Source organism: Myotis daubentonii, chromosome 18, assembly GCF_963259705.1.
Source record: "Myotis daubentonii chromosome 18, mMyoDau2.1, whole genome shotgun sequence".
NCBI lineage: Eukaryota > Metazoa > Chordata > Mammalia > Chiroptera > Vespertilionidae > Myotis > Myotis daubentonii.
The window spans coordinates 22,084,341-22,102,502 of record NC_081857.1 but is presented as its reverse complement, the minus strand read 5'-3'; the positions used below and the strand labels follow the sequence as shown (position 1 = coordinate 22,102,502).

General features: G+C 39.5%; 1 protein-coding gene across 19 annotated transcripts in view; it reads right to left on the bottom strand.

Moving 5' to 3' along the window:
- The window catches only part of ABL2 (ABL proto-oncogene 2, non-receptor tyrosine kinase), a 120,643-nt gene that overhangs the window by 22,912 nt on the left and 79,569 nt on the right, over window positions 1-18,162 (bottom strand). For 18 of the 19 annotated variants that reach the window (XR_009449845.1, XR_009449846.1, XR_009449842.1 and 15 more), the window contains 8 exons: window positions 14,937-15,232; window positions 10,815-11,087; window positions 9,278-9,362; window positions 7,360-7,537; window positions 6,267-6,451; window positions 4,766-4,918; window positions 3,604-3,693; window positions 124-297 (listed from right to left, as the gene is read on the bottom strand). Coding sequence is in view for 14 of the 19 variants with exons in the window: in XM_059674216.1 (XP_059530199.1) it covers window positions 124-297; window positions 3,604-3,693; window positions 4,766-4,918; window positions 6,267-6,451; window positions 7,360-7,537; window positions 9,278-9,362; window positions 10,815-11,087; window positions 14,937-15,232 (1,434 nt within the window). In the remaining 5 variants the exon portion in view is untranslated. The remainder of the gene's footprint in view (window positions 1-123; window positions 298-3,603; window positions 3,694-4,765; window positions 4,919-6,266; window positions 6,452-7,359; window positions 7,538-9,277; window positions 9,363-10,814; window positions 11,088-14,936; window positions 15,233-18,162) is intronic. The other variant, XM_059674212.1, reaches the window with a different exon arrangement.

The window sequence follows — 18,162 nt, the reverse complement described above, 5'->3', positions numbered from 1 at the left end:
GTAGGTAAAATGGATGCCAGTCACACTTTCCTCGGGAAGACGGGCAGGGAAGCGCGAACAGAAGCACCATAACCCTTGGCTCTTTAAACAAGGCAGAATGACTGCCTGCCTGGGGACCCATACCTGGTGCTGAACTGGAAGCAGAATTGTCGGGGGCATCTAGGGACCCTTCGATATTCTCCTTGTTCTCCACCTGTTTCTTCAGTGTCCGGGTCTTGGAAGGAAGAATAGGTAATCGGGGCAGGTAGGGAACGGCAGATGAGGCGGCGGCAGCCCTCCCAAGCTCCTCAGCTACCTCTGTGAGGAAGACAAGGAGGCTGATAAAAAGAACAACTTCATGACAGAGCGAAGGAGTTCTTTTCAGAAAAGGCGTACCGCTGCGGAAGAACTGGAGAGTGCTAAGATGTGTAAATGGATCACAGAGATGCGCTCTATTTCTGTCTGGCTTCTTTTGCTCAACATTACATCTACAGATTCATCAATATTATTGTGTGGCAGGGTTTTTCCTCAGTCCTGTGTACTGTTCAAATGTGAGAATGAATATACCAAAATTCACCTATTTGTTTCCAGTGTTTGGCTATTATGAATACGTTGCTAGGGACCATTCTGCTACATCTTTTGCTTCACAATTGCATAAGCAGGATGCGTGGTCATGAGGTGCATATAAATTCTCTCCAAATGCCTGTACCAATCTACACTCCCACTAGCAACGTATAAAATTCTGGTTACTCTGCATACTCGCCCATTTTATGTTATGAGGTTTTTTGTTTGATTTTACTTTTAGCCATTCTGGGGTAGGTATGTAAAGGGATTTCATTGTTTTATTTTGTACTTCTCTGATGAGGAATGATATTGAGCATGGCTTCATATGCTTACTGGTCATTTAGCTATCCTCGCTTACTAGTTCCTATTCAGAAGTTGAACAAAGCAGACAGATGTCTACAGATGCCTTTATTTTTCGGTTGCAGCTTGTACTAAAAAGGAGGGTAGATACATTCCATTTCATGCAAATGAGAGTCTTGAAAAAAGGTTGAGCCATTAGTGACCTTTGTTGACTAAACCTGGCCATGGCTTCTGTGGCTTTTGCTGAGGCAAATACATAATTTGCTATTCATTTCTAAACAAAAATGAAGGCCGAAAGATCAATTAAATTGTGAAATTCTGTAATTATTTTATAACATCTTTTGGTAATTATTATTTTTAAATATGTTTTTATTGAGTTTTTTTAAACATATTTTTATTGATTTCAGAGAGGAAGGGAGGAGAGAGAGACAGACATCAATGATGAGAGTCACTGATCAGCTGCCTCCTGCATGCCCCCTATTGGAGATCGAGCCTGCAACCCAGGCATGTGTGTGCCCTTGACCAGAATCAAAACCAGGACCCTTCAGTCTGCAGGCCGACACACTATCCACTAAGCCAAACCAGCTAGGGCTGTTTTTATTGAGTTTTTCGAGAGAGAGGGAGAGGGATACAGAGATAGAAACATCAACGAGAGAGCAATTTCACTGATCAGCTGCCTCCTATTGGTGACTGAACCCACAACCCTGGCATGTGCCTTGACGGGGAATCGAACCAGTGACCTCTTGATTTCTGGGTCAATGCTCAGCTGCTGAGCCACACTGGCCAGGCTGGTAATTATTTTTAAAAATTAGCATCCCACAAGAGTGGGTAAATGGCACATAATACCAGCCAATACAATGAGATTTCGTTCTAACACTGCTCTACAAACAGCTAGGAGACAGACATTACCTCAGGGATGCTGACCACTATGTCCAAAGCCACTTAGAGGATTTTGAGGAAGAGATCAACATAGAAGCAAAAGTAAAGAAATGTTGGGTGCGAGTGGCTTTGGGAAAGAGGAAGGGGTAAGGAGGAAGACCTGAAGCTATTTGAGTCCATGGCTTCAACTGACTCTGAGATTAGCACCATCCCCATTTTTCCATGGTTTGGTTATAAGCCAATAAATCCTCCTCTTATTACTTAAAGTTTGAGTTAGGTTTCCTTCACTTAGAACTAATAAGTACATCCTTTAAAGGTAGGTGCTGTGTCTTACCACTGTGTCCTCAGATCTAGTATAGTCCTTGCCACAGATTAAAGCAGGGGTTCTCAAACTTATTAAACAGGGGGCCAGTTCACTGTCCCTCAGACCGTTGGAGGGCCAACTATAGTTTAAAAAAAAAACTATGAACAAATTCCTATGCACACTGCACATATCTTATTTTGAAGTAAAAAAACAAAACGGGAACAAATACAATATTTGTATTTGCATGTGGCCCGTGGGCCGTAGTTTGAGGACCCCTGGATTAAATGCTTAATAATTATGGGTTGAATAACGTTAAGCGTCTTATTTAGCAGTAGTGAATTGAAATTAGCCTTAAAAGTGATAAGGGCTGATTTTCTAAAAAGACATAACATTTTCAAAAGAAGCAGAAATATTTAACTCAGGATTCAACAGAGGTTAAAAGTTGGCACAAAAGTACCAAAGATATTCATGACTTCTACCACTTTGACACCATAGGAAAAAGCACACAGAGAAGAGTTCTGTGGTAGGCAGCTGCCCAAGAGCCAGCTGTGCCCTCCCCAACCTATAGAAATTCCATACATCAAAGAACTAGAATGTAAATACTAACTATTAAATTTGATGCTATACTTTTCCCTTTCTCCTCACCTAGACATAATAAATCACTGAGGAAAGCAGACAAAAATCAGCTTACCTGATTTCTTCTTCTAATATTTTAAAGCTTGAACTTAAGCAGTAAGTTCTATGTTCAATTATGAAGGAAAGGAAAAATTTGAGAAATATGTATAACATTCTGGAACTATATCAAAGTGTCATAGGCAAGTCTGACTAAGAATGTTGTGGTTTTAGCTCTTTAGGAAAAGTCTCTTTATAACAAGTTTATTGTTTGACTTTTGCTGACAATTTTAGAAGCAGTATACAAAAAAGCAGAAAACTGCCTATGTGTGTCCATACTGTTGTTTTTAGATAAGGGATCACACTGTTCACAGCTTAACTTAGCATACTCATTCTAAACTCTTCTCCATGTCAATTCAAGAATATCATTTTAAATATTTAATTATATGAATATGATAATTAAAAGCCCACTAGATATTTAAATTGTTCGTAATTTTTCAGTATTATAAAGTATACTCTGATGGAATATTCTTGTAGCTCAATCTTTGTTTACACCCTTAATTATTTCCTTGGGATCTATTTTTAGAAATAAAATTTCTGGATATTGCTCTTATGACTTGGTTCTGCATTTGCTGGTATGGTTCAAGGAGCTGGAATATTTTTCAGACTGATTTTTCCCCCCCTTCTCTTCCCTACATAAGTACTAATGCTTAAAGAACTACTGAACTTACTCTCTTTATGAAGAGACTGAATTAATTTGCAATTAAAGTATACTTTCAATATTAAAAATGATAGAAACACAAGACATTAAAAAAGGCAAAAAATTAAAAAAAGCAAAACAAGAAGAATGAAGGCCAAGAATTAATTCAATATCCTGAAATGGAGTTCCAAGCTACAAAAGTCCATCATTTTTTAAATATTATCACTATCCAGAACAAGCCACCAATAAACTACCAGATTCCTACCTTCGGAAATGCTGGAGTCATGGAACATGGTTTCAAAAGCTTGATGTGTTTCAGCAAAAGAGGGCCTGTCAGCAGGGCTCCACTTCCAGCCTATGTAACAAAAGGAGGAAATGCTAAAGCCCCCAAAGGAATGGACACCCCATGCGGCGCCTGACAGCGAATCCCCTGCATCAGGACGTGTGCCTCTTAAGGCAGAGCTGCAGCATGTTCACAATGATAGTGAGGCTGCTGCCTCTCAGTTCCACTCAGAGGATAATGAACCCACTTCCCCGCGCAAGTCCCTCTATGCAGCCTCCGCTCCTATTCCCTCTACATAGGGGTGAGGAGGGATGGGAAGATAATTTAGAAAATGGCATGTTTTTTTCACTGGAAAAATAAAAGTTAAACCTGTCTTCAAACTCACTCTAACCTTAGAAACCATGAGCTGTACATATTCAGAAATATAACGGACTATCCGAAAGGAGGAGCTTGCAGTTCGTATTTGATGAAGACAGGGCAGCAGGCAATGCCAATGCTCAATGAGAAAATAAGATTTATGCTCAAACACAACTGCACTTTACTACCACCTTCCATCTTCAAGGGGCTTTGTTTATTCATCACTGAGGTTACGTGCATCTAGTCTTTAGCAATCATTTCCATCTAGTTGAAAGCAGTCCTCCCCTACCTAACTCCAAACCCAATTTCTTATTATTCTATTTTTAAAAATATTTTAATTGACTTTTAGAGAGAGGAAGGGAGAGAGGGGGGCGAGAGAAACATCAACTGGCTGCCTCCCACATGTGCCCTGACTGGGGATCAAACCCACAACCTGAATATGTGCCCTGACTGGGAATCGAGCCTGCCACCTCTGGTGTACAGGACGATTTTCTAACCAACTGAGCCACACTGGCCAGGGCTCTTATTATATTATCCTATTAAATGTGCAAGTGTTTCTGGGAAACTGACTCAACATTTCAGCCATGGACAATGATTCTTAGGATTCCAGTAAGATCAATGGTATAGCATATGACATGCCAACTGGCTAATCAATGACCAACTCTTTATATGCCATGTGGTTAGATTCAATCTAATAACATTACAAGGAGAAATGTTCCTAATTTTGCTAATCATCCCCAAAACGCTGACTCAGACCCTTAAACTTAAAATATGCAAAAATACTCACATGCTCTCATAAGTTCATAAACCTTAGGGGGGCATCCTTCAGGCTGTTCCATTCGATATCCCTTTTCCAGTAGATCATAGACCTGAGACAGGTCAATACCTGGATATGGTGACATTCCATAGGTAGCAATTTCCCACAACAGTACCCCAAAAGCTGCATAAGGGACAAAAAAAAGAGCTTAATGTTTCTTCTCTGATTTATTATTATTTTACACCGCTAGGTAATTATCTTTCAAATTTTAGATAATATTCAATTACCAAAAGTATTCCTCCTATGATATCTGTCATGGGAACATTTGAGGTATGACCTGAAATACCAGGTATAAAGACGGCTTTCTTTGTATTACCCACCTTTAATTTAGACTTCCTTTACTACAATGAAGGAAAATAAACTATGACCATACAAAAAGTCTGGGGCATAACCAAACTATTCTTAGAATAATCTATAATCTAATTAATGAGTTTCACAGTTTTTATGTCAGCTAATATTAGAGGAGTAAATATAAAATTGAAATCAAATAAAATTCACAATAGAAAAAAGAATTTGCTTGATCTTGTCACAGGTTATTTCTGAGTTTGAGATTTCTGGTAAAGAGTGACTTAGAATCCTGCAATTATTTCTATTGGCTCACAATCCAAATTTCCAGACTGGTTCAGTCCACTGGGCTTGTACCAATTCATGGCAGTAGTTACCAGGATAAACCTAGCTGAAACTTCAGCATGCCTTCCTTGAAAAGAGGATGCTATTCTGTGTGTTCCAGCGCTCTGGAAACAAGCTAATACCTAATGTGGAAAACAGAAAGCTTTAAAGGATCTTCAGCCGAAACCAGTTTGGCTCAGTGGATAGAGCGTTGGCCTGCAGACCGAAGGGTCCCAGGTTCGATTCCGGTCAAGGGCATGTACCTGAGTTGCGGGCACATTCCCAGTGGGAGATGTGCAGGAGGCAGCTGATCGATGTTTCTCTCTCATCGATGTTTCTAACTCTCTATCTCTCTCCCTTCCTCTCTGTAAAAAATCAATAAAATATATTTTAAAAATAAAAATAAAAAAATAAAGGATCTTCAGAACTCCAATGCAACATGAGAGTCTAGACCAGGCGTCCTCAAACTACGGCCCGCGGGCCGCATGCGGCCAGCCAAAAACATTTTGCCACCGCTGCCTGTCCTGCTTAGCAGCCGACTCGTCCCGGGCCCGCAGTGCGCATGTGTGGAATGTCTGAGGGACAGTGAACTGGCCCCCTGTTTAAAAAGTTTGAGGACCTCTGGGCTAGACTGTGAGCTCTCTAAATCAGGACTTCTTTTTATTTTCTTCTTTACACTTCTTTCTATGACAAGCACCTAGCACAATGCCTGATAATAGGTATTTAATAAATGCTTGCTGAATGATTGAAGAGGTGGGGGTAAAGAGAGAGGAGACTGATTATGTAAAAGATAAGCTCTAGAGAATGAAGAGCATTTATATAAAGAAAATAACATACAGAAAAAAGCCCCTTCCAACCTTACCCCAGACATCAGATTTAATTGAGAAGGTATTGTAGGCAAGACTCTCTGGTGCTGTCCATTTAATAGGAAACTTGGCTCCAGCATGAGCAGTGTAGGTGTCTCCAGTCATCAATCTACTTAAGCCGAAGTCAGCCACTTTTACCACATGGTTTTCTCTCACTAGGCAGTTCCGAGCTGCAAGATCTCTGCGGGAAAGAGAACCAACCCTAATGTGATTCTATTCAGATAAGGTGGAAAGTGACCATGAATGCTCTATTCTCGGTTCTTTGTGCCTAAAGCAGAATTTATAAGTGCTTAACAGATATGGTAGGTTTTTATGATAATCGCTAACATGGTAGAAAATCACTAATTATGTATCACTTGCAGAGTACTTATCAAGAGGCAATTATATGATGCTGGAATAAAGCAGGCTTCAGAAAACGGGTTCCTATTCATAAGTACAGTTGACACTTAATGCAGGGGTTAGAGGTACCCACCCTTCCCCCAATACACCCCCACATAGCCAAAACTCCATGTATACTTTTGACTCCCCAAAAATTCAGCTACTAAAAGTAGCTAACTACTGTTAGCTATGCATGTATTATAAACTGAATTCTTACAATAAAGTAAGCTAGAGAGAAGAAAATCGTAAGGAAGAAAAAATACATTTACAGTACTATATGTAGTTATTGAAAAAAATCTGTGTATAAGTGGACCCTTACAGTTCAAACTCATGTTGTTCCAGAGTCAACTGCACATTGAGATAGGTTTTAGAGGTGCACAACAGATATTTGTCTACAAGTGTTGAAGTTCTTTACTAAGACAGAAAGCTATTTTTTAAATAAGCTACTATATGGAGCAGAAGGCTATTGAATATAGTCCTGGGCAAAATAAAGACCTGTTTTGAGAACAGCAAAGGCCTCTCATTAACACTTTAATCAGAGCACATAGGTTTATAAGTTGGAAATGACATCATAATGGGCCCTGTGAATGGGAAATTCCTTTCCTGAGTCATCTGGAAATTTCTGGAGAGGTTCTTGCCTTCTTCCCTTTATTTGCATGACAAGCAAGGTAGCTTCCTGGCTAATCACAGACAATATTCAGGTTTACACACCTATGGATGAAATTCTTCTTCTCTAAATACTCCATTGCCGAAGAGATCTGAGTGGCCATGTAAAGCAGTACAACTGCAGTCACCTCTTCTCGGTTGCATTCTCGGAGATAATCAAGGAGATTCCCATATGGCATGTATTCAGTCACAATGTAAAATGGTGGCTCCAAAGTACACACACCTTAGAATTCAAGAATAAAGTTTGTTTTATTAATCTATATTCAAACATTCCAAACAACTTTGACAAAATTAATCAACAATTTTAAAAAATCTTGTTTGTCAGTAGTCTTTTCCCTTCTTGCCATCACATTCTCTGACAATAATATAGCCAAGTAAATAAGATGGTTGATAAGGGAGTCTCTACTTCCATTATATAATTCTGGAAATTCATATGCACTTGAGTATTTGCTGAGGGCAAAAGCAGTGTTACTTAATATTAATTCCGTAAGGGGTCAGAAGACCAAAATTTCTAGAGTTCTGTATATGCCCATGACTCCCATTCTCCACTAGGTGCTAATGATCTAATCTTATCTAATAAAGAGGGAATATGCAAATTGACCATCATGCTGTAACGGTCAGGATGGCTGCGCCCATATCGGAGGCAGGGATTCCGTAACACAAGATGGCTGTGCCCACAGCAGAGGCTGAGTCCCCGTAATGAGACTTAATGAGCAATCAGCAGGGACCTGAGGCTGCACTCCCCGCCTGGTGGGGCTTGACGGGGGACCTGAAGCTCGCTCCCCCGCCCAGCGGGGCTTGATGGGCGACCTCAGGCCATGCCCCCTGCTCTGGTGCTGGGCCAGAGGACCTGAGGCCACACCCCCCGTGACTCTGGTTCCCGTGGCGCACCCCAGACTCTGATAGGAGGAAGATTTTCATATACGTTTTACTAATTTTCTTTCATCTCTGACACTTCTATTATAGAGAAAGGGCAAATAGCAATATTAAAATATTTCCTCTAATTAATTCGCTTTTAATGTGCACGAATTTCGTGCACCAGGTCACTAGTCTAAAATAACTACAACTGTGCATATGTTGAAGACTATGTGAGCCCAGCCGGTAGTAATACTTTGTAAAAAGATTATAATTGTTTCCATAGTCAAATACATGGCAGATTCCTTGTAAAGAATCAACAAGAAACTATTTCCTTTGGGATAGTTGGGTTCAATTTGAACACCCAAAGAATGTGGCCCAATTTTGAAAAGGGCAAAGGGTTCAGACACAGACTTCTTTGTGACCTCAACAGGTGAGACATCAATCTACCAGAGCATAGAATTTTCAGTTGATCAAGGTAAATTGATGAGTGTGGTCACAATTTTTAATCTGCTTCTTTTCAACAGTCCTTTGTTTAGTGTCTACTTTGTGAGATTATTTTGTGATTTTTTTTTTTTGGTTAATTCTCACCCAAGGATACTTTTTCCCATTGATTTTTAAAGAGAGTGGAAGGGAGGGGGAGAGACAGAGAGAGAAAAACATAGAAGTGAGAGAGAGACATCAATTGGTTGCCTCCCACACATGCCCCAACTGGGGTGGGGATTGAGCCTATAACCCAGGTACATGCCCTTGACCGGAATCAAACCCTTAACCCTTCAGTCCGAGGGCCAATGCTCTAACCATTGAGAAAAAACGGCCAGGGCTTATGATAGTTTTTTTATTTGGAATTATTTTAAATGATTCTGAACTTTGAATCTGGGGCAATCACCACAAACAGGGTAGTTTTACACATTGCAATCAATCCAGGCCACTGTTTCTTAGGCAACCTTTAAACACAGAGCCCGTTGATTAAAATAACAACCATTTATTGAAGTAGATTCACACCTGGAGCTTCCACCATGGTGATTTAAGGGAGGATTTGGAGATAATGGGGTTTTGGGGGACAAGCAGCTTTGAGGAAACCTATGGTTTAGGCAAGCTTCCTCACCTAATAACTGTACCAGATTAGGATGTTTGATTTCCTTCATCACTGCAGCTTCTTTCAGGAACTCCTCCACCTCCATGGTATCTTCCTGGAAAAGGGGGAACAATAAAAAGAAAGAGAGAAGAGCAATGTTTATTTATTTCAGAGTGAACCCCCTTCTTAACTATTTGAATCAACTCACAATCCTAGAACTTCAGCTTTTTTTTTGAAGGGGGGGGGGGGAGGGTGTTTTTGTTGTTGTTAATCCTGACTGAGGATATTTTTTTCCACTGATTTTGAGAGAGAGTGGGAGGGAGGGAGGGTGAGGGAGGGAAGGGGTGTAAGAGAAAAACACTGATGTGAGAGACACATAAATTGGCTGCCTCCTACATGCACACAACTGGGGCCTCGGATAGAACCCTCAACCCAGGTACATGCCCTTGACTGGGAATCAAACCCATGACCCTTCAGTACGAAGACCGATACTCTAACCACTGTACCCACCGGCCAGGGTGAAAAACTTCAGCTTTAAAAAATGGTATCTTTTGAGTATTTTAACATATACATCGAAAATCTTATCATAACCTAATATGCTCTACAGAAGTCCAATTAAGAAAGAAAAATATTGTTAAATTTATCCAGTATTTAAAATGAGTAAAAATTAGCAGGGTGAGCAAAATTCAGCGAACACATCCTATCACAGCGGAAGCACACACAGGAGACCTAGATAACTCAGTTTTCTGACAGTTTATGTCCCAAGAAAACTCAGCTTTCAAAGAGGAGATAATAGTCAGTGGTTTAAGCGTTTGTTTTCCTGACAAATTCTTTAAGGAGCAATACATGCTTCCAAGGCCTTAAATATTGTTTCATACTCAAAATATGCTTAATAAACGCTTGCTGAAAAGAAATGACCACGACTCAGAGCTGAAGAGCAGCCCTTATGAGTGATGTGGCAGAGCCACTGAGGCACACGGGAGAATCTTCAGAGAACGGGATGAGAGCGAGAACCCTGCAATCTGATAGGATGCTTAAAGAGGAGAGCTGGTGCAGGGAAAAAGACTTCTGTGAATATTAAGAACAAGAAGTAATCTATTCTCTTGGGGGAGAGGGGGAGAGAGGGGGGGAAAGGGGAGAGAGAAGGAGAGAGGGGAAGAGAGGGGGAAAGAGAGGGAGGGGGGGAGGGAAGAGCAAACCAGAGAGAGTACCCATGATCCTCAGACAATGCATGAAGAATTCTGTCCAGCAGGGGTCGTGCTGAGGAAGCAAAACAAGCTGTTTCGCTTTATAACTAGTAATTTGCTTCTAACCTCTCACCAAGATCTCCATCAACAGCCTCCAGAGACAAACATTCCCCACATGTGGGTTTCACTGCACTGCAATGAATAATCTTCCTCTGCACTGTCAGCAATGGCACTAGGGTTGATCATCACCATGTGCTGATCAAGGTGGCAACAGTGGGTGGAAAGTGTTCCCCAGTTAAAGAGGGGCGGGGCATGCTGGTATTTCCAAGTAATTCAGCACAAAAGAAGATGCCCGCGCACTGTAATTCTCAGCAACCCACCTTCAATGTTTTCACAGCAACCGTCAGGTTGTATTTCTTCCAGACGCCAACGTAAACCTCTCCATACTGACCACCCCCAAGCTTGTGCTTCATGGTAATATCTGTTCGTTCCATTTCCCATTTGTCATGGATGGGGGACACACCATAAACTGTAGGCTTGTTACACTTAGGTGCGGGGTAGTGCAATGTTGTCACCAGCCCATCAGCCACTGTGGAGTGATGGTGGACAAGCTCTGCTAAGGTGCTGAAGCGGCTCTCAGCGGTCACATATACCTGGTGAGAAAGGCAGGAGAAAAGCTAAGTCAACTTGAAAAGAGATCAAAAAAATTTTTTTTAAGTCCTCACCCAAGGAAATGTTTATTCACTTTTTTTTGAGAGAGTGGAAGGGAGAAGGAGAGAGAGACATCAATCGGTTGCCTCCTACATGTGCCCCAACCAGGGATTGAAACTGCAACCTAGGTATGTGCCCTGTCCAGGAATTGAACCCGCAACTTTTGGTGTACAGGACAATGCTCCAATTAACTGAGCCACCCGGCCAGGGCCAGAAATTTTTTTTAAAGCCCATTTTTTCATTGATCTGAAGGTATAGAGCTAGCAGGTTATCTTATTGAGGTAAATCAATGAATTAAATGATGATGGTAAGGGATAACACAGAATTTCAGTTTCATCTTACTTTTAACCCATTCTTCCTATGCTTACTAAATTAGCTCTAGTCTTGGGGGAAAAACTTCAATGATAGCTTTCTGGATCATCGATATCATTGGTCCTCAAATACTTTTTAAGCATGCAATTCAACTATATTATACAAATAAAGGAAGAGATTCTCTGATTAAAGCAAGAGGGAACTCGACCTCCTGTGAGTTTATCAAATTCCCCCTCAGAATCTTGCACAGAACATAATTTGAAAACCACTGTTTCGATTTTTCTGGTAGAGCAAGGATATCAAATGTTGTAATTTTAATTTAATTAGGATGTGCTTTTGAGTGTCTAGACCAGTGGTCGGCAAACTCATTAGTCAACAGAGCCAAAAATCAATAGTACGACGATTGAAATTTCTTTTGAGAGCCAAATTTTTTAAACTTAAACTACATAGGTAGGTACATTGTTATTAACTTAATTAGGGTACTCCTAAGACTTAGGAAGAGCCACACTCAAGGGGCCAAAGAGCCGCATGTGGCTCGCGAGCCGCAGTTTGCCGACCACAGGTCTAGACCATTTAACACATTGTATGCGGGAAACGTGTTCACACGTTTTACGTATTTATACGTTCTACCAGTGTAGTAGAGCGCGGGACACGTATTAATACGTTTTTTATAGACTAGCGGTAGAATGCGGGTAACGTATAAATACGTAAACTAAAGTTACCGTAATTTTACTGAACGTTGCCATTTGCGCAAAAAATTAGCAAAAATGGCCCGCGCCACCTGTTAGCGCGCGATAAAAACTACCCGCAAACAATGTGTTAAAAAAGAGTCACAATTTTATTTCAGAGAGTCTATTAACAAAACAGTAGTTAATCTGTGATAGGCAGTAAGTGTAAAGTAATATAGCAGTCTTTGGGCCTTACTGTATACAGAAAAGTGTGAAATAAATGGAGAATTACTGATTTTTATAAAATGAACTCACATCTCCCACACCAAGAATTATAACATCACCAGCACCCCAACAGCTTCTCCTGTGCCCTCCCATCTATATACCCCTGTAAAGATGACCATTTTGCTGACTTCTATTTAGCACCTTAGATTACCTTTGCCTGCCTCTTAACTCTATACAAATGGAATCATACAATACATACTGTTTTCTTTCACTCAATTTTTTTCAAGTTTAATTTTTAATTTATTAGAACCCACTAAGTGATGATTTTAAAAGTTTTCATCAAGTTAACACTTAATTCAGGCAAAAATACATTTAAGAAACTTAAATCTTAAGGCAGAAAACATTGTAAGACCAGCATGTCTAATACAGACTGTAGAATGTCAGAATTTTAAGAGATTTACATAGTATTTTTATAGTGTTAAAATGTTAATATAGTCAAAAATATTGTCTATTTATCCAAGATTCTGTTTATAAAATGTCTAGATTGCTCAACTTTTTTATTGTGATATAATTCACATACCATAAAATTTACCATTTTCAAGTGTACAATTCAGTGGTTTTAGTATATGCAACAAGGCTGTCCAACCATCACCACTATCTAACTCTAGAACGTTTTCCTCACCCCACAAAGAAACCCATACCCCCTAGTAGTCATTCCCTCTGCCCCATTCCTTTCCCAGACAACCACTGATCCCTTTTGCTCCATTTTATTTGTGAGGTTCCTCTATGGCAGGGATCAGCAAACTTTTCTGTGAAGGGGCAGACAGAAAATATTTTAGGCTTGTAGCCATAGCACCTCTGTTGAAACTACTCAAATTTGCTGTAATAATGAGAAAGCAGCCATGGACAGTACATAAACAAATGGGTGTGGCTATATTCCAATAAAATTTTATTTTAAAAACAGGGAGCTGGCGGGCCATAGTTTTCCTGAAGTTTGCATATCAGTACTATGGTCATCTTTGTTGTTATATGAGATTGCATTTTACAATTTATTAGTTCATTCCACTATTGTTACAGTTAGGAAAGTCTAGTTTAGGGCTATTACAACTGACGCTGCTATGAACATTCCTGTGCATGCCTTCTGTACACATATGCACTCATTTCTGTTGGGTATATAACCAGAAGAAGAACTGTCTTTTGTATCTAATTACTTATCTGCTTCTATTTGGTTTCATCAAGAGACAATATAAGACAGTGTGAAAGAGAATTCCTAATTTTCTTATTTCCTACTTTATACCAGCCATTATGCATTATTTCATTTAATCCTCACAAGAACGCAATAAAGTGAGATGGGAACTTGAGGCTTATGTAAGATCACAAAGTTATAAATAAATGGTGGAGTTACACAGCAAACCAGGACCTACTTGCTCCAGAGCCTGTGCTTTTCCCCTAGTATGCATATCCCCGAGAGGAAAAGAATGGAAGAAATGATTCAATTTACATTTACTGTTCAATAGAGGAACTAACATAAGCCTATGCTTTATAGTTTATAAAGTGAAACCGTTACATTCTAAAACAACCATTCTAAACTGGTTGGTCTCTACAACATGTAAACTGCTAAGTGATTCATCTACTTGTATTAACACTAGTGGCCTGGTGCATGGATACGTGCACACTGAAAGGAAATTAATTAGAAAGATTCATGCAGTAATTACATTACTGCAAAAAATTATATGTCAAAATAGTGTATATATTATAAAATTAAAACACGCGTGCGATTGGTGCCAGCGAGAACTTTATATGTATAGCGCATGCGCGAGTCAACATTTATTTTTAAATTGCCAATGCATGTCATATGTACCGGCCGAATGGTCAGTCGGTCAGACAGTAGGTCAGATGGTCAGATGGACAGTCGGTCACTTAGCCTTTTATATATACATACACACATACACATATAGAGAGAGATATATTAATGATCAACACCAGTCTTAGAAGCTTAAATTCTTACTCTGTTAACTTTCTTGTAGAGTTTATTATAATTTTTGGATGTAAGATTTAACTTATAAATTCTATACAGCCCTCGCCAGTTTGGCGCAGTGGATAGAGCGTTGGCCTGTGGACTGAAGGGTCCCAGCTCGATTCCAGTCAGGGGCACATGCCTGGGTTGCAGGCTCCATCCAACATGAAGGAGGCAGCCAATCAATGATTCCCTCTCATCATTGATGTTTCTATCTCTCCCTTCCTCTCTGAAATCAATAAAAATGTATTTAAAAAATAAATTCTATACCATGCATTAGATGTATGTCTATTTACATATTAACAATCATTAGAACAGCTAACTTATCCAGCAATTTCCTTCATTCTTCACATTTAGTTCATCATTAAACTTCTATTATAATACTGTTTTAAATTTCCATTACCATATTCTTTTGAAAAAAGTAAGCTCTCTTTAACATGCCAAACAGCCCAAACTCACATCAGTGATTATTTTCTTTCGTCAGACATAAAAACTATATTCTTCAGTCATTCTGAATATAATTTCTAAGGAGCAGCCCATCCACACCTAAAGGTGGTTGCCAGTCTTACCTTGCCATCTGTGGTGGTATTGATCCTGTAGTGATACACGCGCCCCTCGTACCTGAGCGAAATGGACAGCTGTCCGGGGCTGCTCTCACTTTCTCGCACCAGAAAACTGCCATTGATTAAACTGCTGAGTAGATACTCAGCTGCACTGCGTGATACAGGTCCGTGGTACCAGGAATGTTTTTCCAGACTGTTTACTGGGGTGATGTAGTTGCTTGGCACCCAACCTTGGCCATTCTTAGAGCGAACTTCACTCCACTCACCATTCTGATTGTAACCAAGGACTCGTAGCTTTTCACCTAGTCATAAGGTTATCATAGAATGAGATGTTAACACTTTGTCTCAAAAGCAATCTATTATCAAACTTTAAACCCATTGAAAAATAAATCAGGAACTTTTATGCCAACAAATGTGTTTTTAAATAATGAAAACAGCCCTAGCTGGTTTGGCTCAGTGGATAAAGCGCTGGCCTGTAGACTTCAGGGTCCCAGGTTCGATTCCAGTTAAGAAAGGGCACTTGCACAGGAAGCAGCCAATCAGTGATTCTGTCTCATCACTGATGTTTCTATCTCTCTCTCCCTTCCTCTCTCTGAAATCAATAAAAATATTTTAAAAATAATAATGAAAACAAACTTGGCTGTTCATCATATCCTCCACTGATCTCTTTAACTTGTAGCTTAAACAAAAGAAGCATAGTTAAAAGTGGCATTTTGGCATTTACTACAGGTTTTCAAAGGTTTTTATACCAACTAAAAATGTCTTTAGAAAACTCCATGTATACAAAGATAAAAAGATTACTCAAATGGCTAGAAATGACATAGTCTCACCCTTCAAAAACATTTTTTTGTTCATTTTTTCTTCCCAAAACAGTTAGTCAAGGAATGTATCTTATATGGTTCAATGTTAATAAGCAGTCAAGGATTAAGAATAAGCTATGGGAAACACAACATTACTTCTAAATTTCACATGGCACCAAGGCAACAAAACCAACAATGTAAAAAAAAAAAAAAAGCACCGACCACCAAGCTTTCAGCAATGTTTTCAGAAAGAAAATTGTTTGGGGGTTGGGAAGTAAGTAGTGAGGACTCTCAAAGCACAATCTTTTCCAAGACTCAAGTTTTAAATAGATATAGTTTCCCAGTTTCCCTCCCATTCCCCATGAAGAATGAGTCACTCCTATCCATTCCTCCAAAATTAGTGTGTGGGAAAGGAAGCTGAGTCTGATGTTGGAACCCAAGACTCAAGTTACTCAAAGTATCTTTTGCTAATGACTTCCGTGTACTTGATTGCTCCATTAAAGTTGTAAACATCAACTTCAGACTCCAGCAACATATACCTTGCCCCTACACTCGCAGCATGGACAAGACAGAAAAGCAAATGAGATATCATTAGTAATAACTGACCACCTAAGCAATCCTTCCTATTTAGGCCCCTCACTCTGAGAGATGCAGCCTTCCTATAGAGTTCACACCCACTTCTCAGTGTCAGAAAGCGGAAAAACGCCAAATCAATCAAGAGCATATGGTCCAGTTATCAGGCAAAGGCGATTGAGGAAAAACTCAGAATCATTATTATGACAGTTATCTAACTTTTCTCAGTGGTTTACAGAAATGTCTACCACAGGATAACTTCCTATTGGCTCTTACTATCTCTCACCCAAGAGACTTGGATATGAGACATTCAGTGAGAAAAAACACAGGAGTATGAATTCATATGCATTTTGTATATATAAAATATACATATGTATAAATAGGAGTGTGGTGGTGGAAACGCACAGGGAAAAAATCTTAGTACTGCTAGAGAAACAAAATAAAACTTGCGCTGTAGCTTTTCTCTTTAACTCCCTGAGAACTAGAAAAGATAAAACACTAAGTATCTTACTAAGCATATTATTATTGCTTCCTTATAAAGAACTGGTAATGATCGGTAATCAAATTAGGCTACAGTGAAACACCCTAGGTTTTTGTCTGATTTCCCCTCTTTTTGGCAATTAGGAGAAGAATTTTCTACTCTGGAAGGAAACTGACAGGGGTATGAGCTGGTAGGGATACAAAACATTACCCTATTGATAGAGCAATCCTGGTAGAACTTTGTTTCTTACTTCAAGCAAATTACTATCTTCAAACAAAGGGAAGTAAAATAATAATTATTTTATTTTTAAAATACATTTTCTTATATTTAAAATAATTAAAAAGCTTTAGCATAACTTTATATTAATAAGGACCTGATATAAAAATCTGGCATTTCATTGGTTTTATGAGAAATCCCTGCTGGCCGTAAGGTAAAGGAAATCCTATTCCTTGAGCTGCACACTAGTGGTTGCCACAACTGGTAACTGAAGACTCAATAAACTTTATCAATGTTTCCTCAGTGACTGAGCTATCTTGGAAAATACTGACATGCAAATTATATCTAGGAAAGAATGTTCTGAGTCACAGCTTCACAAACTTCTCCACTGACGTATCAGTAAAGGTATCAGGATCTATTGTAACTCAAAAAGACAACCACAAGAATAAATTTCTATGAAGTCCTTTGTTTTATCCTAAAACTTTCATCCCAATGCATAAACACACATCTCTCACACATCCATCCCACCCCCCAAACTACCCAAAATCTTTAAGTAAATTGACACGAGGAATAATGCACTTTACTTTTCTTGTGCCTTTGGAACCTCCTGGCTCATGCACACATGCCATCACACTCACTCTGGGACATATTAATACCCCAGTTTGAGAAACTCAGGGTTTTTTTGTTTTATTTAAAAATATTTTTATTTATTTCAGAGAGGAAGGGAGAAGCGGGAGATACAAACATCAATGATGAGAGAGAATCATTGATCGGCTGCCTTGTGCACGCCCCGTATTGGGGATCAAGCCCACAACCCGGGCATGTGCCCTTGACCAGAATCAAACCTGGGACCCTTCATTCAGTCTGTAGACCAATGCTCTATCCACTAAGTCAAATCAGCTAAGGTGAGAAACTCAGTTTTTAGCATTTCTGCTTTTGATGAATCTGGCCAAATTTCAAAAACTGATATATATAAAAATTTTATGTAAAGGTAACATTCCTTGAATGGAGGCTTATGTCCTTAATTTGGTATGTCCACTCCCAATTAATATCTACCTCATTCTGAACGTAACAAACAAAAAGAATATATTTGGCCCAGCTGGTGTGGCTCAGTGTTTGAGAGTCAACCTATGAACCAGGAGGTCACAGTTCAATTCCTGGT